At 50.3% G+C, this 23,010-nt stretch overlaps 1 protein-coding gene across 16 annotated transcripts in view; it reads left to right on the forward strand.

The window, feature by feature from the left end:
- The window catches only part of COL13A1 (collagen type XIII alpha 1 chain), a 157,387-nt gene extending 135,815 nt beyond the window's left edge, over positions 1-21,572 (forward strand). For 5 of the 16 annotated variants that reach the window (XM_023204772.2, XM_031936232.1, XM_023204773.2 and 2 more), the window contains 6 exons: positions 6,049-6,102; positions 7,605-7,658; positions 9,242-9,277; positions 15,250-15,336; positions 19,348-19,386; positions 21,109-21,572. In XM_023204772.2, the coding sequence (XP_023060540.2) occupies positions 6,049-6,102; positions 7,605-7,658; positions 9,242-9,277; positions 15,250-15,336; positions 19,348-19,386; positions 21,109-21,111 (273 nt within the window). In that variant the 3' untranslated portion in view covers positions 21,112-21,572. Of the gene's footprint in view, positions 1-2,912; positions 2,949-6,048; positions 6,103-7,604; positions 7,659-9,241; positions 9,278-15,249; positions 15,337-16,307; positions 16,386-19,347; positions 19,387-21,108 lie in introns of all 16 variants that reach the window. The other 11 variants (XM_031936230.1, XM_023204769.2, XM_023204770.2 and 8 more) reach the window with 4 other exon arrangements.
- Positions 21,573-23,010: the final 1,438 nt, after the last annotated feature.

A 23,010-nucleotide genomic window follows, 5' to 3' on the forward strand; every position in this document is an offset into this window, starting at 1 on the left:
TTCCCAGAGGGACCCCAAGAGAACTCCTGCTCTCCCCTCTTAAGCACTGGTCATGGCAAAAAGGCACAGACAAAGTCAGACTTTGTGGTCCCAGCAGGCCAAGGCCATTCATCTCCTGGGTTCCTGGAGATCTCTGATATCAGCCTGCCCAGAGCCAGAGGCCCCAGGTCAGAGGTGGGGAGCTGCTCGGAAGGTGTTCACATGTCACGATATGGGGCTGGGCTGGTTAGGGCTGATGGCCTCTTCACTGCCTCACCTGTGTACAGGTGAGCACATCCCACCACCCTCCCTGGAGCTGGGGCTCCATGCCCCCTAACCCTCCCTTGAGGCTGGCATTCTTCTGGCATTCTTCCAAGAGCTGGAAGGGATGTTAGCGATCCATCTCATCATTTCACTGATGGTCCCAGAGAAGAAAGTGGGTCACTGGGGGTCACATACAAAGTTGGTGGCCAAGCCAGAGGCTGCTCTGAGGCCATGGCCTTGCAAAGCAACTTCTTCCAACCACTCAGGCTTCCTCTGTCCTGGGCTCACGGCCAGTTCCCACCCCAGGTAGCCATAAAGAGCAGAGAAACAATGGAAAGCCCAGTTACCCCCACTTGGCAGAGCTTGAAGGCCTGGTTAATACAGTCACAGCAACCAAACAGCAAATGCAAGAGGTATAATTATACCCTCATGAATGCATTCGAGGTAGGAATATTTAAGAAGCCAATTTGCTTGACAGACTACAGAAAACTGATGACTTTAGCAGGCATTTTCCCATGTCTTAACGCTGTGTCTGGAATGATTAAGTGCTCTTTACTATTGAAGAGCCTTCCTGCCCCACTCAACCACACCTCTCCTTATCCACATTCATGGCCCCGACGCCCTTGATGAACACTGGAGAATTCAGTCAGGGGTTGAAATGCAAAAGGCACAGAGACCAAGCAAGTAATATTAATATAAACAAGGAAAGTGCCGGATGAAAGACAAAGTACCTACTCTATCATTAATTTTCTCACTTTTGATAGAGGCATGGGTACACAGAAGTATTTTTTTTTTTAGTTTAAGTAAACAACAGAACAAGCATATTCACACAAGACAACTGACACAAACCTGAGGGAAACACTAGGGAATGGAGGGGATTGTGGTACACTAGAGACCATTTATCCCTTCTTAAGGGGAACCGTCCCTTCTCAGCTCAGCTGACTGTTGCCTTGGAGGAAGGCGGAGCTGGTATTTCTGGATCTTCCTATTTTTCAAAGGAAGCTAAACATCTGGTGTTTTATGTGAAATCTTTCCATTTTCTAACATTAGATCACAATTATTTGCAACACTGCAGACCATATAAAATATGTCAGTGGCCCACATATGCCCTGAAAGCCTCCAATTTGTGCCTTCTGCTCCAGACCTACAAGACAACTGAGTTTTAATGCTGCATTTTTTTAAAAGTACATGGATATTTCGCTACCATTCTGTTTCTAGGTTTCACCTGAATGTTTTATTCCACGTAGTAGCAGCCTGCTTCTCCAGGCATATCCTGGAGTGTTCCCCCATTTGCCCTGCAGAAGCAGTTCTCAATGCTGGCTGCACACTGGAATCCCCTGAGAGCTTTTCAAACTTACCATCACCCTGGGCTTCGCTCTTGGAGATTTTGAATTGGATCGGGCTGGGATGGGGTGGGACCCAGGCATGTTTTACTTAACATTGCCCCCAAGAGATTCTAATGTGCTGCCAGGGCTGAGAACCACAGCTCTCTAGCCCAGTGAGTCAAGGTCGGTCCCAGAATCGTGTGGTCCTAAATGTGAGAAGAGTCCCTGCAGAGTCCTTCTACCCAACACCTTTTCCATGAAGAAGCAGCTGGTTGCCTCCCTCTTCCAGGGACTTCCTTTTCATTTGAAATTCTGAGGCTGAGGCTCAGTTGGAAGCAGTTTTCAAGCACTCAGTCCTTACTGGGCCAGAGTATTGCCGCTGCCTTCTCCCTGACTTGTCACATTGGAATCATTAGAAAAGGGCCCCTGGGTTTTCCTGGGTGGGTTTCAGAGGCAGCTTCATAACCCAGGGTTGGAACAGGAGCACCCCCCGCCCCCTGCCGCCACCACCAACCATGTGTTTCACCGGACAAGAGCGAGCGAGGGTGCTGATAGCAGGTTGGTCTCACAGCTTCCCACCTGCTGCCCATTTGCTCCGGGAAATACATGGCCTTAGACCTCTGTCCCAGTCCGCTGCCTCCAAAGCCTTTGCCTACACAGGAGCCCTTGTCTGGGAGCATATGAATGGATCAAGTTCGGATTGAGCATCTCAGATTGTAAAGTGCCAGCGAAATGTCAAGTGTCATTTGTAATATCATCTAAGAGCCAACTCATGTCCCCAGGCTGAAGGATAAGCAGACCAACTCCTACCCAGATTTCACAACTGGGTGCTGTCACCCAAGGTTGAGACCCTCAGGGGCACCACAGCATGGCCTGATCTGAACAGGAATGCAAAGAGGATGGGAGAGCCATCCTCACCTGGGGCCCCTCCCCAGTGAAATCTGTCCTGGGAAGGGTGCACAGCTCTGATTCCACGACATCTCTCCAAGCATTCCTTTCTGTATCCCTTTCCCCATAACACTGAAGGGAGAGGGGTTCCTGAGAGGGAAGAAAGGGAGAAAGGAGAGGCGGGAGCGGGAGGAGCAGGTGGCCATCCGCGCCGACCTCCACCCAGCCTGCTCAGCAGCCGGCCACTGCATTCAGTGTCTCCATGTTTTCGTTGGTTTCCATGTGAATACCATCCCCTGTCCTCCCAAGCTTATTTCTCCAGTTGTGTTTGATTACCAGCATTTATGTCTGTCCAGAGTCACTGCTTTACTCACCTCTTCCCTCCCCATTGTTCCCTTTTTCTCCCTCCCAATCCTCTCTTCCCCTTCTTTTGGTCAAACTGTGCCCTTCGTCCAGGGAGCTTCAGGTTTGGACGGCAGGCCTGGGCCACCGGTGAGTGTCACTTCTCCATCACCCCTCACCCCACCCCACTCCACACCTGGCCTGTGATCCCTTTTGTCTGTCCCACTGTGGCCTCATTTTCCCAGTGAATCGTACCTTGTCCCACCTCTGACACCAGAAAGGTGCCATCGATGCTCTGAAGGGCCTTTTCCGGCCTCTTGACCAAATATGGCTGGCCTTCATCTGAATGCCCTAGTCCACAGAATACACCCAGGGACCTCAAACCTGCCAGGTGTGGGGTGGAAGGCCACTCCAGCAGCACCACTCCTGATTCCAAAGGATGCTGAGTCCAGCCTGGGTGCCCAGCCCTGGAGGTTTGAGCCATGGCCTCTCCCCACCAAACACACCAGTGTCTGCGTGTGCCCATCATGCTGTGTTGTCTTCATGCTGTGAGCTCTGTCCATCTCCTGTCTTCCCACGAGGGCTTCCTAGTTTTGTGCAGCCACCAGTCTGGTATTTGTGGGGTAGGACAGCTTTGAAGGCTGAGGACAGAAGTAGCCTGTAGGAGCACAGAAGCCAGGCCCAGCTCTGTGTCTTATGCACATTCTGACCACTCTTGCACTGCCTGTGACACCACAGCCGCCCTGCACCCCAACAAGGTGGTTCATTACAGAGCAAGTGAGGCACACTTGGGTCCTTTCTTCCTCCATTCTTTCTGATTCCAGAAAACAGGCATCATTTACTCTTGACTAGAAAGCACCTGGCCCTTCTGCTTATGACTAACAACTGAAGGATCAGAGGAAACATCCCTCCTGTCCAACTTCGGGTCCCTCCCCTGAGTGCCCTCTGAGGTCAACCTTCGCAGGGTGTTGAGCTCACTCGCCCTCAAGTCTCAAGTCCCTGCTCGGGCACCATCACGAGAGCTCTCTGTACCCAGCCGCTTCCAGCCAGCGAGATCTCGCCCTGTCCTACAGGGGACTTTCAAGTCCATGTCTGCCCATGCCCTGCATGGAGTTGTAGTTAGCTGGCTGGAGCCACCCTCAGGGGAGGCGAGACCTTGCGAGGGTTCGTGTATAGAGCATAGGGGATGCGCTGAAGCACAGGCTCACGGGTCTTCCCAGGGAGCCGGGGGCACTTGCAACTGGCACCAAGAGAAGCCCAGAGCTTTTAGAGGTAGGGGGGTCAAGAGTGACCCCTGTGAGAGCCCCGTCCTACTGAATGCCTATTCTGTGCCCTCATAAATAGGAGGTAGCATGGCTTGCCTAAGATGACAGACTTCTTCAGAGCCCCCCACCTCCCTGCACTGATGGAGTTCACACCCTGAACCCTTACATGCAGAGAGCATGCCCCGGCTTCCAGGCGTTATTATGGCTTTGCCCCTTCGCCACAGTCCCTCCGTCTCCATCCTTCCCCCACCTAGCACACCTGTCTCAGGTGTGGGGCAGGGCTCGGGGATGATCTGTGGTTGCAATCAGAGAAACCAAGGCTTTCCTCTCAATGGCTTCTCCCATTTACGTTAGACCGAGGGAGGAAGTACAAATTCACACATTCCATCCCTTTGGAACTGAGGCTTTATTTTCCTCATAAAATCAGTATCCTAACTTTAAGGGAAATGTGGGGGGAAAAATAAGCCTTCCCTGCCAATATTAACATTTACTGGGCACTTCCTACACGTCAGGCTCAGCACCAAATGCTTGCTATGCATTCATGCATGGAAACCTGGCACGGTCGAGGAGGCAGACACACGTGGTACAGACAGGGAAACTGACACTCGGCAAGGCTAAGGAGCTTCTCCAATACCCAGGAATTTGTAGGCCTCTGAGGCAAGGCCAGCCAGGTGACTCTGTGATGCTGCACTGAACCGCTGGCCTGAGCTGACTCCTTATTGTTTTTGAGAGAGAGTCTCGCTCTGTTACCCAGGCTGGAGCAGAGTGGTGCAGTCTCAGCTCACTGCAACCTCCACCTCCAGGGTTCAAGCAATTCTCCTGCCTCAGCCTCCCAAGTAGCTGGGATTACAGGCACCCACCACCATGCCTGGCTAATTTTTGTATTTTTAGTAGAGTCGGGGTTTCGCCATGTTGGCCAGACTGGTCTTGAACTCCTGACCTCAGGTGATCCGCCCATCTCAGCCTCCCAAAGTGCTGGGTATACAGGCATGAGCCACCGCACCCGGCCTCCTTTTACTTTCTGCTGTGCTATTATGGATACCTACAGCCTTCCTTCCTCCCTTGTGGTTGGAAAGGGGGCCCTGAGGTCATCTTACTCCCCTCTTTGTCTCCTGTGAAGTAAGTCATGCCCCACCATTCGCAGATGCATTCAGAGCACCAGAAACTGCCCACAGCCCAACCCACTCCTCCTGTCCTCATCTGAGGCCAACAATAGGAGATGCTGAACTAGAGACTTGGTCTGGCCAGGCTGTGAATTGGGAACCTGAGAAGATGTTGGATGAGGCCAGAGCAAGCCCTGATGCTCCATGTCTAAGCCATGTGCTCCAATGGCTCCAGCGTCCCCAGCCCCCAGCTGGCAGAGCTCATGACACACCTCCCTGCCAGGCCAGTGTCGGTGCAGACACTGAGGCATCCTAATTCACCCCCAATCCAGCCAGTTCCGCAGGCCTGCGAGTGGGGCGAGAAGGCCCCGGCCAGAGGCTGAGGCCAGGGCTGTGGGTCTGCGGTGGGCGGGTGGGGTGGGCGTTGGCTGAACCACCCTCTATCGTCTGCCCCTGTGTGTGCGTCCGCATCCGTCTCTGTGGCATGAAGACCCTCTCGCTGCATGTGGAGCTGCAACAGCAAAGAGGGTGCCAGCCCCCGGCCCCTGCCCCGGGATGGGTCCACTCCCTCCCAAGTGCTTCTGGGAGCAAAACTAAGCAACCATTCTCCCACCGTTTTCAGCCTTGGCAAGCTTGGTTGTGAAGCAAAAGGGTTTCAGTCCACAAATCTGGCTCTGAGGCATGGGGAGGTGCTCTATCCCCAACAGCCCCTGAACCTAAAGAGGATCACGGCCCAGTCGAATGAGTGCCGTGAACGAGCCTGGCCTCGCCAACCCTGAAAACTGGGCCTTTGGACCTTGCTCATCTCCAGGCATCGGGTGGGGCACCCAGGGCTCCCCAGCATGTGGGGACCCTCACCTCTGCTTTCTTTCCCCTCCCCAGGGTACTCCAGGACCAATTGGAGTTCCAGGCCCAGCAGGACCAAAGGGCGAGAGGGTGAGTGTTAGTGAACCACAGGGGCCCAGGCGGCCTGGAGGGAGGGACAGTGAACCAGGGGCCCAGGCGGCCAGTAGGGAGGGGCAGGTCTGGGACCCAACACCAGGGGTCTCAGCCCTCATGCCTTCCTTCTTGCACCTCTTCTTCTGTCATCCTCACAGCAGCCTGGGACAGGGGGCCTGGTTGTGTAGTTATAAGTCAACTAAACTTGGAGGGATAAAGGAGGTGGAGAGGCCGGGCACATTGGCTCACTCCAGTGATCCCAACACTCTGGGAGGCCAGGGTGGGAGGATCACTTGAGCTCAGGAGTCTGAAAGCAGCCTGGACAACATAGTGAGACCCCGACTGTATAATTTTTTTTTTTAATTAGCCAGGCATGATGGTGTGTACCTCTAGTCCTAGCTACTTGGGAGGCTGAGGCAGGAGGATCAGTTGAGCCCAGGAAGTGGAGGCTGCAGTGAACCATTATTGTATTACTGCACTCCAGCCTAGGAGACAGAGCAAGGTCCTATCTCTATTTTTTTAAAAAAAGAAGAAAAAGAAAAAAGAGGAAAAGAAAAAAAAGGAATTGGAGAACTTCCTCCACTTTGACTTCTAGCCACCTTGTGTCCATCTCAGGTTCAGTCTGGCAAGGCCCTGGGTGCCATTGTCACTGGACATGCCTCAACTTTGTAGTGATTTAGGGAAACAGCATGGAACAGAGGGCCAGGTGGTGTTTAGATCATTCCTGGAGGACAGCAAGAAGTCAGAAGGCCAGAGCCACAGGCCAGGCTCCCACGGTCGCTGTCAAGGGACATTGGCCATGTCATAGGACTTGCAGTTCCAGGCCTGTCCTGCTGAAATGGGCATGCCCGAGGGTGAGGGTGGAAGGCGTCGGCTGAGTGGAGGCAGGGGAGTTGTGTGTCTTTCTGTATCAGCTCTTCCCAGCCAGCCCCTGGGTTCTACACACTCAGGGCTCAGAGGTCCCTGCGTGGACATCCGTCGAGTTCTCTGCCTGCATGGGCAGTTCCCTGCACTCCCCATCTGCCCATCTTGCTGGCTGTGTCTCAGGTGGGGAGGGCAGGAGCTTCTACAGAGGGCGCAAGCTTCTCCGTGACCACCAGCTTGGGGAAATCAGGAGGCTGCTCTGAGGGGTGACCCTTGAGGCTCCGGAGAAGCAGCAAAGCTCTCTTTCTCTTCCCTTTCTCTTCCCCTGCCTTCCTGCTCTGCCTTCTTCTCTCCTGCTTCTGCCTCAGGCCAGCCAGGCCCAGGACCCCACTGGTCATTCTGGGGGGACCTTGGGGGATAGGCTGTGCTGGAGGGAGAGTGAGGGGGGCTTCTGAGCCCCCTCCCCAAGGCAGTGTTCGCATCAGCAGCGCCCCACCTTTCCCACAGCCCTTGCTTCCCAGAGGGCTCTTGAGGGGACTGGAGAGGTTTCTTGTGTTTCATACCAAAGTAGAAAATGGCAAGAAAGATTGTTACCACATCTGGGAGGATTCATGCATTTCTTTCTCCCATTTCAGGGCAGCAAAGGAGACCCTGGGATGACAGGACCAACGGGAGCAGCTGGGCTTCCTGTGAGTCTCTTGGGATCAGAGGTTCCTCTCCTCCCCCCCACAACCCCCATTAGAAACAGCCAGGGGCGGTCGGGCGCGGTGGCTCATGCCTGTAATCCCAGCTCTTTGGGAGGCTGAGACAGGCAGATCACGAGGTCAGGAGACAGAGATTATCCTGGCCAACACGGTGAAACCCCGTCTCTACTAAAAATACAAAAATTAGCCAGGTGTGGTGGTGCACGCCTGTAATCCCAGCTACTCGGAAGGCTGAGGCAGGAGAATCACTTGAACCCAGGAGCTGGAGGTTGCAGTAAGCCAAGATCGCACCACTGCACTCCAGCCTGGGTGAACGACCAAGACTCCATCTCAAAAAAGCAAACACACAAACCAAAAAAAAAAAACACCCAGGGCCTGGAGCAGCACACATCCAGGGCCAAGGGAGAACTCTCATTTCCATGACAGAGGAAGCTGCGAAGAGGCAACTGGTGATGAGCTAGCATGCCCTGCTGGGCACTGTGCTGGGAGAGGACCAGGGCCTCTGCCATGTGGACCCTGTAATGGGATGTAAGCCCCTCCCACTGTGTTAAGTGCAGCCTGGCCTCAGTAATGAGTGTGCCACGGCCCCTGCCCTCAGGAGGGGCAGAATCAAATCCAGATCCCTGTGATAGGAGAGGCTTCATCAGCGGAGCAGCTTCCCAGGGGAGCTGGGCCTTGCAGGGGACACCTGGCTTTCCATCGCAGCACGCTTTCCTACCACTTTGTTACAGAAGTTGGGTGTCTGCCTGCAAGAGCCCATACCTTAGTTTCCCATCCACTGCAGGCTGTGTGTGTTGGCCAGCTATGCACATCTGGGCCAGGCTTGCCTCGTGCTAAATTCTCCTAGCTATTGAATGAAGAGCATTTTGCACCTTGAAAAGAAGGTCTAGCAAAAGCCTGGCAGGAAAGCCTTGGGAACTGCCCCCTGCCAAGAGCATTCCTGGCGCCCCGCAAGCGCATCCTCAGAACTGACCCCTCACCTGAGGTAGTGACCTCAGGAGAACCCAGTCACAGTCCAGGACCTGGGCTGGAGAGGCGAGAAAACCAGAACTGTGTTCTCTCTTTTTTTGAGATGGAATCTCACTCTGTCGCCAGGCTGGAGTGCAGTGGCATGATCTCCGTTCACTGCAACCTCCGCCTCCCAGGTTCAAGCGATTCTCCTGCCTCAGCCTCCAGAGTAGCTCAGACTACAGGTGCCCACTACCACGCCCAGCTACTTTTTTTTGTATTTTTCGTAGAGACAGGCTTTCACCTTGTTGGTCAGAATGGTTTCAATCTCTTGACCTCATGATCCGCCTGCCTCAGCCTCCCAAAGTGCTGGAATTATAGGCGTGAGCCACTGCGCCTGGCCTGAAGTGTGTTCTTGGCTTTGCCCAGGACTCATTATTTGCCTCTAGGTCAAGTTTTCTGAGCGATTTGCTTCTCTATCCCCTTTCTGTGTAATGGGAATAATTAAACCTGTCTCCCGTGAGTGAGGCATCGGGAGTTTGATGAGCCCGGAAGAAAGCACTGTACAGCTGGCCTGTGTGTCCTCATTAATATGCCTTTGTTCCTCCGATCTCTTGCAGGGTTTACATGGACCACCTGGGGACAAGGGAAACCGGGTGAGTGAGCCGCCGCACTCGCACTCTGGTTACTAATGTCTTCATGCTGGGGTGGAATGATCAATCGGTGATTCCTGACCAACATAGCAAACAGTTTTTCCTGATAAGTCATGCTAAATTGAAAGGCTTTGCAAGCAGGGCCTTAACCCGTGGCATGTATGGAGCCCAGGGCCTGATCCTCACATGGAAGCATGTATTTTTCCACACAGCAAGGAGAGACTGAACCCCATGGCAGCCACCAGCTTAGCATTGCTATCCAGCAACAAGAGCCATGTGTCCAGCTCTTTCTAGGTTGCCCTGACCGTGGGCCCCTATATGATCAGTTTAGATCCATTACTACCTTGTCCTCGCATTCTGAAACATGGTTTTGCCAGGCATTCCGGGCCACTGGTGAGAGAGAAAATAAATTCCAGCTCCAAGAACAAGCAGACAGCTGTTGGAAGCAGCCAACCCTTTTAAAAAATATTACAGCCACTATTTCTCTTGGAAAGAGTCGGCAGGGCTCTGAAAGGACATGTGCCTTCTCAGACTCTTGCTGTCCCTTTGGTTTCTGCCATCGTCACTAGGACACACTTACCAAATGCCCACGGCACCCACAGCCACCTAACGGGCTGTGGCACCTGCCACGACCTTCAGCATTTGGGCCCAGCAGGGAGAATTTCACTGCATTTGACCAAGAGCTGGCCTTTGGGTTCCCCCTCTGAAGGGTCTCATCTGCTGCCACATCGTGGGGCTCCTGGAGTGGGGGGCACACCCCCTAGAAGCCAAGTATGTCTAGCTCTAGCGAGTCCTAAAATCCCAGGCACTTAGAGGAGAAGGAACAGATGGAGAAACAAGGCCCAGACGATGATTATGTGTTCTGGGTTCCCATGGAGAGTTGGAGGCAGAGCACACAGTCTCCAGAACCCAGGTCTTTTGGCTGATCTTTGCACACTGACGCCATGTTCATGCACAGAAAGTGCGCAAATGCCTATGCTCCTATCTGACAAGAGTGAATTCCATTCTCTTCAATTCAAGATCTATTTCCTGAGCACTCCCATTTTACTAAGTGCTCTTCACTGGCAGCTGGTCAAAAGCAACTCAGTTTGTCCCTCATCTTCTATAAACAAGAGGGAGCAGCAACGCCACCCCTGCCCATGGCAAGACCAGGTCTGGAAACCGCCAGAATAAACAGACTTGCTTCCAGATGCTCTAAGGCACACTGGGAAGGACTTTCCTCAGTGTGACATCAAAGGATTTAGGCTTCTAAAATCTTTGATCATTCCACCTCTTCATTGGCGTCCTAACTTCCTTTCAAATGTCTTTCTGACGTGTTCTAGTTTTCTTTATTAAATTCAATTAGTATTTTCTAAACCTCCTTCTTCAGACTTTTTCAGTTGGCTGGAGACACTGAGCCGTCTGAAGGGTGCAAAATCGGCCCTTCGAGGGACGGTGACCATGTTACTCTACAGGTGGAGGCAGGACAAGTACCCTTGTCACACACAGAGGGAGGGAGGGGGCTGGCGGCTCTGATGCTGCAGCAGCTGAGGTTATCAAGTCATCCATGGAGGCCCCAGGAATCAGTGGGAAAGTATGTCTATTCCTCCCCTTCCTGATGTTTGACACACTTTCCTCCATCCCCTTTACAAATTAGGAATATGTCACTTAGTAAAAGTCAAGTTCAGAAAACAATGAGGTGGCACGCACCTTGCTTTCGCGCACACCATGAAGAGCCAGTTAACTTATTCCCAAAGAGCAGGTTTCCAGCTCCAGGGCAGCTTGTTCTCTTCATTCCAGGGATTTGACTCTCAGGATGCCCGAATGTCCTGAAAGAGTCCCCTCTCAATCTTGCCTCCCCATTCTGACCTTTTTTTCTTTTTCTTTGAGATGGAGTCTTGCTCTTTCACCAGGCTGGAGTGCGGTGGCGTGATCTCGGCTCACTGCAACCTCCACCCTCCAGGTTCGAGCGATTCCCTTGCCTTAGCCTCCTGAGTAGCTGGGACTACAGGTGTGCACCACCACACCTGGATAATTTGTGTGTGTGTGTGTGTGTGTATTTTAGTAGAGACGGGGTTTCACCACGTTGGCCAGGCTGGTTTCGAACTCCTGACCTCAAGTGATCCACCTGCCTCGGCCTCCCAAAGTGCTGGAATTACAGACATGAACCACCGCGCCTGGCCCTGAGATTTGTTTTATCTTACAGTGAACCAAGATACAACCTTAAAAGTATGCTTCTCCATGACCCACCAAAGGATGGTCTCAGAACCTCTTTCCTGTTCATGAAAGGAAAGTCCTTGTCATGATGGGCAAAGGCCCAGAGCCCCAGACCAGGAGCTTTCTAAGGACACACATGCCAGTGGAAAGAATATCCTGACCTTGTCACTAAGGGTGCTTCCCTTTTCCCCTAAGTAGCTCTGTGAATTTGGCCCAGGAGCCACCTTTAGGCTAAGAAGTCAGTCAAAGGATAAAGGGTGGCATGAATCTGGCAATAAAATCATTCAGGAAAATTGGGTGTTACTGTGGAGCTGCCTGCAAACCAGCCAGCTGAAAAGGTCTGTGTGCATGCAGTGAGGCTGCTTCTGCTCTCTGAGATGCCTAACTTTGGGGGGTGAGGGGTGCATGCATGTTTGTGTGTGTGTGCATGTGTGTGTGTGCATGTGTGTGTGTGCATGTGTGTGTGTGTGCATGTGCGTGTGTATGTCTCACTTCCTAAGTCCGTCTTGTCTCCTCACCTCTTCCTCCTCCACTATCTCTTTTGGCCTCTTCCTTTACTCCTTCACCCCCCAGATATGTTCATTCCATTATAATAATCCCACGTCCTTCATCCTTTCCCCTCCCTCTCACCAGCTTTCAGTTTATCTTCTCCAAAGTCCACTGCTAGACATTTACTTATGTTTTTAAGAAGCCTTTGCCCCTTGACTTTATTTGCCCCTTTATTCCTTACCAGCTAGGGTTCCCTCTTTGCAATGGGTCTCTTTTGTGTCACTGTCTGGGGGTGGGAGGCAGGGAGAATGCAGGCAACATTACTACTCTAATAGCCTCAAAGGACACTGGATTTGGGGCAATTGGGCAGATTCTTAGAACACAATGTCCCGTAGTGTCCGTTACCTGTTGTGAAAGTCTGGAACACGCCAACCCTCTGTTACCCTCGGGGTATCCTGGGCCTGGGATCCCCCACTCTGGCAGATTTGCCAGCCTTCTTCATTAGGAAATTGCTAGTGACCCAGAGAATGAGGGGCCACACTCCTGAGAGAGTTTACTTCCACACCCACATAGCTAGTGGTTTTGCTGGTCTACCATTTGGGGATGATTTGTGCCATGATGTTCTTGCTGGCAGACAAAACTTCAGGCCGATGGGAATATACCCAATATGTGCATACATATTTAAACACATGTCATTTTCTAAGTAAGGATTTGCATTTTCAGAAAATTCATTTAGAATAATGCACTGGCAATTGCAGACAACCTCCAAAATAGAGAAATTTGAATAATTTCTGAAGATCTGGAGAAACATCAAAAATATTATTTTGTTTGTTTGCTTGCGACAGAGTCTCGCTCTGTCACCCAGGCTGGAGTGCAGTGGCACAATCTCGGCTCACTGCAACCTCTGCCTCCCGGGTTCAAGCAATTCTCCTGCCTCAGCCTCCCAAGTAGCTGGGATTACAGGCATGTGCCACAATACCCAGCTAATTTTTGTATTTTCAGTAGAGACAGGGTTTCGCCATGTTGGCCAGGCTAGTCTTGAACTCCTGACCTCTGGTGATCTGCCTGCCTCGGCCTCCCAAAGTGCTTGGATTACAGACATGAGCCACCTTGCCCAGCCAAAAATATTCTTATCCTCTGCCTTCCTCTAATGAACATCTACCCTGTAGCCTTCCACTGCAGGAGCACTGCACATGACAATCTCTGACCCCAACCTTTGGCTCCTATACTGACTAAAAAGAAATCATAACCATTATTATCATTATGAAGCAGCTGTCACTTACTTTGCACATACTATATGCCATTATAAAGCATTCAATGTGCACAAAGACCTCACAACATTTTTTTTCAGACAGAGTCTTGCTCTGTTGCCCAGGCTGGAGTGTAGTAGTGCAATCATGGTTTACTGCTGCCTCAAACTCCTGTCCTTGGCTCAAGTGATCTTCCTGCCTCAGACTCCTGAGTAGCTAGGCCTACAGGGACATGCCACCACACCAGACTAATTTTTTTATTCTTTGCAAAAATGAAGTCTTGCTTTGTTGTCCAGGCTGGCCTCAAACTCCTGGCCTCAAGTGATCCTCCTGCCTTGGCCTCCCAAAGTGCTAGGATTACAGACATGAGCCACAATGCCCAGCCTCACAACAAATTTTTGAGGCAGGTATTATTGCACCCATTTTACAGGTAAAGAAACTAAGGCTCAAAGAAGTAGCTTCACAAAGTCACACAGCTAACTGTCAGAACCAACTCTGACTTCAAGCCTTTGTTCTAATATGCTGCCCAGCCTTCAATGTCACCCTGGAGCAACACTGTTGAAGTCCCCAAGCATTAGATAATCCCCCTTCCATACAGGAGGGGAGCTCCCAGGAAGACTCCCTAGGGGCATACTGGGCCCCCTTTTAGGAAACACACATATAAAAATGCAAATGCAAATTCATTACAGAGATGATGCTTCCGTTTTAAAAAGAATTCCCTACAGCCCTTCTTTAAATAGACTCTGACACATACAATACAGGATTCAATTTAGAAAAATGATGTTTACTGTAGCTTTTCAGAAACAAATGAATTCCTTAAAACAACATATTCATATACAAATAACTGTCTGACTTCAGACCAGGATGAAGCAGAGACACACATAGAACGGGAGAACCCAGCTGAGACCCAGGGGCCATCCGTGAGCTCTGGACACACACATACATATGTGCACATATGTGCACACACATGTGTTCATGTGCCCAAGCACATACCCAGACACACTCAAACGTGCGCACACACACATATACACAAGCACATACCCGTACACTCATACATACATATACACACACACGGACAAGCACATACCCACACACACTCAAACGTGCACACACACATATACACAAGCACATACCTGTCTACTCATACATACATACATATACACGTGCACAAGCACATACCCACACTCAAACGTGCACACAAACATATACACAAGCACATACCCGTACACTCATACATACATATACACACACGTGCACAAGCACATACCCAGACACACTCAAACGTGCACACACACACATATACACAAGCACATACCTGTATACTCATACATACATATACACACACGTGCACAAGCACATACCCAGACACACTCAAATGTGCACACACACATATACACAAGCACATACATATATACTCATACATACATATACACACACGTGCACAAGCACATACACACAAACGTGCACACACACACACATATACACAAGCACATACCTATATACTCATACATATATATACACACACATGCCCAAGTACATATGTACATACACTCATACACGCTATGTTGACACACATCCCATGGCTCCAAGCAAAATCACCTTGCCTCCTAATATGTTGTCAAAGGGATAAACAATAATTGGGGGGGAAAAAGTTGTCACCCCAAAGCCTTTCAAAAATAGACCCTCAGAGAGAAGGAAGTTGGTCCCTAGCCACTGTGTTCAGCACAGCCCCACCCTGGGCTTTGTATTAGCAAAACTGGCCACAAAAATCTTCAATCTGTGGTTCCCTCCACCTGCAGCTCTGAGCCCTCTGCCTGTCCTCCCTTCCCCTCCCACCCACCTTAGCCAAATTCTCAGGTTCCTGCGGGGTGGGGAGGAGGTGGGTATTCACTCCAAATCCTATGGGGGAGAATATCCTAATTTAGAGCCTCTTTTTACCTTTTTAACTTTATTTATCTTTTTCTGTCTCCAACCTTAACACATGAATGATCCTAAAGTTTTGATGTTGTTTTTTTTCCCGGACTAAACCATTATTTACAGGGGGAGAGGGGGAAGAAAGGCTCTAGAGGGCCTAAAGGGGATAAGGGAGACCAAGGAGCGCCTGGATTAGATGCCCCCTGCCCGTTGGTATGTTTTTGTTTATCACTTGCATTGTTCTGGTTTTTGTCCTTGAGGTTTGCAAGTTGGAAACAAAGAAGGCAAATAAACTAAGATGAGAACCAAATGTCTACACTGATGCTACCAAAATCTGTTCATTTGACCGGTGAAATTCTGCCCACTGTTGGAGTTGCTTTATAACCACAGCTGCAAGTAATTCTGGCTAAATCCCTTGCCTTTGAATCCTTTTCCTTTGAAGATGCAGAGCAATTGATGTGTGGAAGTGAAGAAACCACTAGGAAAGGGATTTTCAGGGAAGGCCTCAGCTCTTAGTTCCAGGATGGCTTTGGAAGCCAGTGTAGCATTTGTGAGCCACAGATTTGCCTTCTTCGTTTCATGGCCATCTCTGTGGGCCGGTAGTTCAAGCTGTCTGAATCCTCACTTGGTCAGGATGCAGGACACCAGAGTTAGCATCTCCTCAGGGCCACTGATGTCAAAACTGGGCAGAACAAAGCCAGATGAGGGGCTTCTAATGCACAAGCTACCAACACTCACCAGCCATCCAGCTAAAACCTTTAAAGCTGCAGACCAGAATCGGTAGTCAGACACCCCATGGGAAACCTTCTCAAAAGAGCCAACAATTAATGATGAGGCACATCTGCTGGGTTTCTCGAGTGCCTTTCAATCCATTTGAAGGTTCTAAAAAATTATGATGCACTAAAGTTGAGGTTTGTCTGTGTTTACACTGAGTGAGTCTATAAAGAGAGTGGGATCAATGGAGAGGGGGCAGGTTGTACGTGTGCAAAGCTGAACTCTCCAGAGCACAAAGAGAGCATAAAAGCTGGATTTGGGAGGTGGGGGATCACCTGGGATTTAGCCCCTGTTTGTAGATGCCTCAAGGGTCCTGCATCCTGGCCAGGGTAGGACTGGGCCTCTCCACTCCATGGTTGGAGCGGGCCAGCCTCGACCTGAATAATCATCGTGGTTGGTTTTGTGAACAGGGACACCGAGGTTTTAAAGGAGAGAAAGGGGAGCCGGGGTTACCAGGGCTGGACGGACTGGATGCCCCATGCCCATTGGTATGGCATTGCCCTTGCTTGCCTGCATGGCTGATTTGGGCTTCCCCACGTGTGTGATTCCTACTGCGTGCCTCCCCAGCCACCCTCCACACTCCTTCTCCATCCCCCCCAGTATCCGCTTCTCGCTTCTTCACTCTGTAAATGCCCAGGGTCACCCCGCCTTGGCTAGTACTCTGGGGGCTCCCAGCCATGCCACCCTTTTGCATGCAAAGTTTACCAGGATGTTTCCTGGCTTCCTGCTGCAGCTACTTCTAAAGCACATCCACCTGATGCGAGCCAGACCTCCCACCCTGAAGTTGGCTTTGCTGCCTCTGATACTCATCTCCAAGCTGATTCTAGACAAAGCTGCCACCAGAGACCAGCTAGGAAAGTGGATTCTCTGGGACTGGTTCTCAGAACCATGACTTACTTCTTTTCCTTCAGGCAGTGCAGTTAGTTCAGAACACACGGGCTGAACACCTAGCAAAACATGTGAATGAGATGCCTGAGTCAGCCCTGTGTCCCCTGCCCCCTCCATTGCATGATTTGGGGGACAGAATGGCATGATTACAGCGTAGACTGAGAAGCGCTAGAAGTGAGGTGGAGGAGGGGCCACCTGCCTATCCTTCCAGGTTGGGTCGTGTGTCACTGCCCAGGTGACATCATCAAAACTAGGGGATGGTCCAGGATTAGGTTTTTGGATCCTAAAGGGTTTGTCCTTTTTGCTGAAATCTCCAAAGACATTACCAGACCCTTCCTTCCTTGTCCCTTTCTTTCATGGTCGGATGGCTTCTTACTGAAGAGTCTGGGAGAGATGGAAAGGTCGAGAGTGCAGTGAAGGAGGAGGCAGGGAGACAGCTAAGGGCCCCTCTTCCAAGCACGTCCCAGGCGAAGTGGTAACGGTTTATTCCTGCCTGCCCGGTCCCGCTCTAGGCATGGACAGTCTAGGCCTCCATGCTGATCCTCTTACTGCAAAAGAAGCTGAAGGGAACACTTCACTCCAAGGCTCAAGGGGTTACTGCTCTCCCCAAATTTCCCCAATAGGTTTGGAGTTCAAGAGCTATTTTATCATACCAGCAATAAGAGAATTTGGGGCCTCACATCCCCGCCCTGGGGTCACGCAGGAATTCTCTTTGAACAAAAGAGGAAAAGATATAAGAAATTATGCTGTGTGACCCTGACAGGGGGCCGTAGAGCCCCTTGAAGGGCAGTAGGGACTCTTTAGGAGGAGCATAGGCAACAGAAGGAGAGTGCAGAACAAGCAGGCGGGTAGCATGCTTCCTGTCCCTGCTGGTCCTGCCAAACCCCGCGCTTGCAGCCTGCACAGCCACCTTTGTCAACCCGGACTTCCCACCATCCACGCACCAATGGGAATGCCGCTCTGGCCCGCAGAGGCTCCCTTGAGCACCAGCCAGGTCTTCCCTCGGCCACAATCCCCTCTCCTGCAATCTGGGCACCTTTAGTTCTGCCAGCAGCTGCCTTGGCCTCTCTGTTTCTCACCATACATTACTTTTCATTCTCTGCCTGCCCTGCCCTCCATACCCCGCTGCCACCATCCACACCCCAATGGGAATGCCGCTCTGGCCTGCAGAGGCTCCTCTCCCTCCCAGCGTCCACGTGATGTGTGTCATACCGCACCGTGGCAGGCTGGGGAAGGGCACAGGGTCGCCCTGAAACTGTGGAATGCACCACCTCCCCTTGCAATCCCCTCCCCAACCCAGAGGGGAAAATGAAGGTCATCCTAATTTGACTCTCTATGTAAAATGGCATTTTCTTCCATAACATCCCATATCAATGTATCATTTTTCTATTAAGTTTACTGGGGAAGTGTCTTCCCCTTGTTGTTTCTCACTCTGCCTCCTCCTCTGTGTTATTATGGACTTGGGGGGCAGGGGTAGCTACTACTCATGACTTTTACTACAAGATAACCAGACTTCCTAGGCCCTCCATATTGGGACCAATCCCTGCCCAATGCCAGGTGATGAGAGGTTTCAGCCCCTGGCGTGGGTGGATGTCGTTAGACCGGGACAGCAGAGGACTCTCATTCCACAAGTGGCCTCAAGACTGAGCACTTGCTCTGGTCTCCTGAAGCCCCGTGTCCATCTCCTTGTCTGCCCTGCCTGTCTAGCAGACTTGGGCTGAAAACTAGATCTTTGCCCTTGGCCCAGCCTCGCCTTCCCCACCTGGTCTCTAGATTTCTAGATCCCCCACAGGGTATGCCAGCAAGGAGAGGATATGAGGGCCCAAGAAAACTCAGGAAGGTTTGTATCACCGAGGGCAGAACACGAACATCCTGAGGCTAAAGGGGCTGCGTGGTTGCTACCAACAAAGGAGACCGACAGTGTGCAGTTGATTCCCATGTTGCTACTGCACTTCACCCCCAAATTCCCCACCTGTCTTATTGCCAAAGGCATCTCAGGGCCGTGCTGCAATACTCAGGAGGTTGCCTGTCCCTTCATGCCCCTCACCCCACCCCAGGATTGATCATCAAAGAAGGACTGTCCACATGTCCTCCTCCCTCTGCTTAGGAAGAGAGACAAATAAGAGAATAAGAAGGCTGGGAAGGCCCCTAGAGGTCACTTCAAGCAACTACCCTTGCCAAGGTTTTATGGAGGAGGAAACTGAGGCCCCCTTGTGCTGAGTGGCTTGCCTGTGAGCAGCCAGCACTCCACAGGGCCCCAGCAGAGACTGTTCCTTCATGGCACACAAGGACATCTCTGCTTGCTCGTCCCACAGGCTAGGGCAGCCCCTATTGGCCTTGCACTGTAGCTGCATGTGACCTTAGCCAATAGGAAAATAGACGGATTTGTTTCCACCTCCTTCTGGGGTTCTGACCTGGAGTAGAGCAAAGAAGTACACAAGAGTGGGTGGACCACATCCTGATCAGCCGCCAAAATGTGTGTGGCCCTGGTTATCCCAGTCCTGCCCGCTTGGTGGACCACTGCAGGGAGTCTGAGCCCTCTGCCTTCCTTTCTTCTTGTAGGGCGAAGATGGCTTGCCAGTCCAAGGCTGCTGGAACAAGGTAAGGCTTCCCATCGGTTTGCATCGGGGCTCCATTCTCAACAGTGCCATAAAGCTTCCACAATTTCCATTCTGCCTTGCTACAGATGAGGCAGCAAGACACAGGTCAAAAAGTCACTGTCTCAAAGGCAGAGTGCCCATTAAACATCCCATACACTGCATGCTGTTAAAGAACATTTAAAAATGCTTCTTAGAACATCAGCAAACCCTACGCGGAATGTCCATGCAGCCACACAGGTGACATCTTTATGCTTTGTGTGTTCAATGTACATAGTGTCTTTCCCCCAAGGAAATTCCCCAAGGAGTTCCAGATCATCACTCATAGAGTCCCTCTGAGGTCGTTTATGCCACATGATGACATGTCTTAGATGTAGGACATCTCAGTTGCTTACACTCTGAATTCACATGCCACTGTGATCTTCCCATTGGCTAAGGTCATACTGTGAGCTTCCCATTGGCTATGGTCACATGCAGCTACAGTGTAAGTTCATAGGGGCTGTGCTACTCACCACTTTACCACTCCTCTTGCATTTAAGCTGGCAGAGTTTCATGCCACAACACTGTGACCTGCAGCCCAATCTCTCCTGGGCTCCCAGAGTTCCTACCGACAATGAGTTTTCATTGATTCACACTGGCCTTGGCATTTGCCATCATTAGAGCAGTCTGACATCACAGGACTGTGCCCTTGCCTGTGATCACCCCATTCAACTATGGCTCCCCAGATCACAGGGCTGCCCAGGCTGACAGGGGCCATCTGCTTGCTAACTAATCCAGAAGCCCCGCCTTGGTCCCCAGCAACGGTGGTAGTCGCTATGCTGCCCCATACCGTCTCCCTCCACCCTGCCTCTCACTCCAAGTCTTCTCACCAACCCCCACCATCATTGTCTCAAGGTTCATCCTCATAAAGGGTTGGAGACTCCAACCTGTTCAAGAATCTGTGCTCAACGAATCCAGTCCTATTCCAGTGACAGCAGAGTCATACTTACAATGAGATGAACAAACTCCCCTGTACTAAGATGCCAGAATCTCATTAGTGCACTGGGTTGGGTAAAAGTGGTGAAATCACCAAGACCCCAAGCCAACGCTGACCACCTACTTGCCCGGATACCTGAAGCGGCCCCTAACCCAAGAAGGAAGAGCTCAACACGCAAGAGAGATGCCTCCCCAGAATCCGTCCCTGGAGCCTGGCCTCGTCCTCTTGCCAAGCTCCACCTAGACCTAGTTAAAGCACCACAAAAGCAGGTCAGAGGTGTCATAAGACCTCTGGACCCTTGCCCCCTAAAAAAAATTTCCTCTTTAAGGTTGCTGCCAATGGTTAGGAGATAGAAATGGTTGAGATTAGCAGGGGAAGAACAGCCACTACCAAGAGCTGCAATGTCTTGGAGAAGCAACCAGAGAGCTTCAAGACTACTCATTTACACCTTAAGTCCAATCTGGGACAAGGCAGGGGTTACAACAATCAGGCCTCCAAAGGCAGCAGAGAAAGAGAGTGCCCTCTAGTGACCACAAAGGGGATTCACAGAGAGGTGAACTTGGTTTCCTCCCTTCAGGGAGCTAAGGTAGCCACCAGCTTCTTCCACCTAGGGGCTCAGGGTTCCCACAGTTCCCCTGTCCAGAAGTCCCACCCAACCTAGGACAAGATTTATCTCCCTTCCTACAAAGGAAATAAACCTCTGCAGAACCACTGAAACTAACAGAACATTGTTTTGTTTTTGTTTTGCAGTGATGCCTCTAACCTTGGATTGGCCTGTGTGTGTGTTTGTACATAGAATATTTATTTTTATACAGTTTTCACTTTTTGAAAATGCCAGAAGGATGATGCATCTTACAGATTATTAAAAAAGAAAGAAAAACCTGCATATTTTGTACAGAAAATATCAACTTCTTCCCTTTTCCCTTTTGTTTACAAGATGTTTTGTATAAACCTGTGTCTCTAATACACTTTTTGTTTGTGAGTATGGTCATAATGTCTGCATGATATTTGTGCACACTTATTAAGTATTGAAGCTTAATAAATTATTGTGTCCTGGTGCCAAAGGGGGCCAGCCAGAACTGAGGTGCTGGCTAGCTCATGTGTGAATTCACATAAATGCAAAGGTCCATGATATTTGCTAAGCTAGGTGTGTCTAAGAGTATTTTAAACCCTTATGCATTTTCCTTATTAAAAAAATGAAACATGGCAATTCATGATCCTGATTAATCATTATATTAAATACATTCTCTCCTGTGAAAGCAGGAATTCCCAGAAGTAGGGGTTCTCAGAAGTATGGAGTAAGGTTTTGAAATGTGAAGTTCAACAAAGGGAGGGAGGGGGACTTTATTGAGCAATGTATGTTGTTACAGATCCCAAGTTTATCACAGTGCTTGCTGTGTGAGCATTTAGGTTCAGTTGTGCTAAGGGCCCCCTTAGCACAGTTTCAAAGGAGCCATTTGCTCTTGCTGTTGGGTTATGGTAGGTTTTTCCTTGCTTGTTTTGCTTTGTTTTGTTTTGAGCGACAGTCCCTAGTACCAGCTATTGCTAATCATGGCTGTTGACTTGATATGAGTTTGTGGGTTCACTCCCAACTAGCATTTGAAGGATCTTTGCCTCATCTGCTGTTCCACTCCAGCAAAGGGCATTCAGAAAACATGCCCAGATCGGGGCTTGGGCTGGGCCAATCTGAAGTTGTTTTTATTTTTTTAAGAAATAATGTTGTATTGCTTTCCATATTTAGTGCATTGCTTAGAAAAGGTCTCAGGAAACTAGTTTTAGTGACTAGTTAAGTCTTACCTATGGTGTAGCATACAGGTTTGTTGTTAACTGTTTGACAACATAAATTCATGCTTCTAAAAGCTTGAAAACAACAAATTCCTCCAGTAGTTTACATACATCCCCATCTGGTTTACATTTTGCATTTTCTTTATACATCCTTTCTTCCTAGACAACGCAAGGGGAAATTTAACCTCAGACTCTGTCCACATGCTGTCACACAAAACTCTAAATTAGTGGGCTTCACAGTCATTAGACAGCCCCTGCCATGTGTGGGGATGAGGTCACACTCACAAGTGCTCATGGTCATGAAATCACATGCAGCTCAGACCCAAAACGCCTATACCGACATTCTTACTCTAAATGTCACTAGGTTAGCTTAAAACTTGGACAACTTCCTCCTCTAAGTCTTGGCCAAGTTCCTCATTTGAAAAGTGAAGCGAGTCTGGACAACACAGTGAGACCCTCATCTCTACAAAAACATTTTTCAAAATTTAGCTGAGTGTGGTGGCACTCGCCTGTAGTCCCAGCTGCTCCGGAGGCTGAGGTGGGAAGTTTGCTTGAGCCCAGGAGTCTGAGGCTGCAGTGAGCTATGATCGCACCCCTGCACTCCAGCCTGGGCAACAGAGTGAGACCCTGCCTTAAAAGAAAGAAAAAAGAAGAAGAAGAAGAAGGAAAGAAAAAAGGAAAGTGAAGCCATGCAGTAGTGAACAAGAGTTGATCTCTGTGGACACAAAGAGGGCTCATCTGAACCCAGGGGTGCTTCTTGCCTTGGGCCAGATTCTCATGGCCCTGTAGCCCAGGGACAACTTCTCCAGCAGCCACGGAGTACACAAAAATATTTTAATTCTTAACCTTTTCAAATTTAGAAAACAA

The sequence above is a fragment of the Piliocolobus tephrosceles genome, chromosome 9 (assembly GCF_002776525.5).
Source record: "Piliocolobus tephrosceles isolate RC106 chromosome 9, ASM277652v3, whole genome shotgun sequence".
NCBI lineage: Eukaryota > Metazoa > Chordata > Mammalia > Primates > Cercopithecidae > Piliocolobus > Piliocolobus tephrosceles.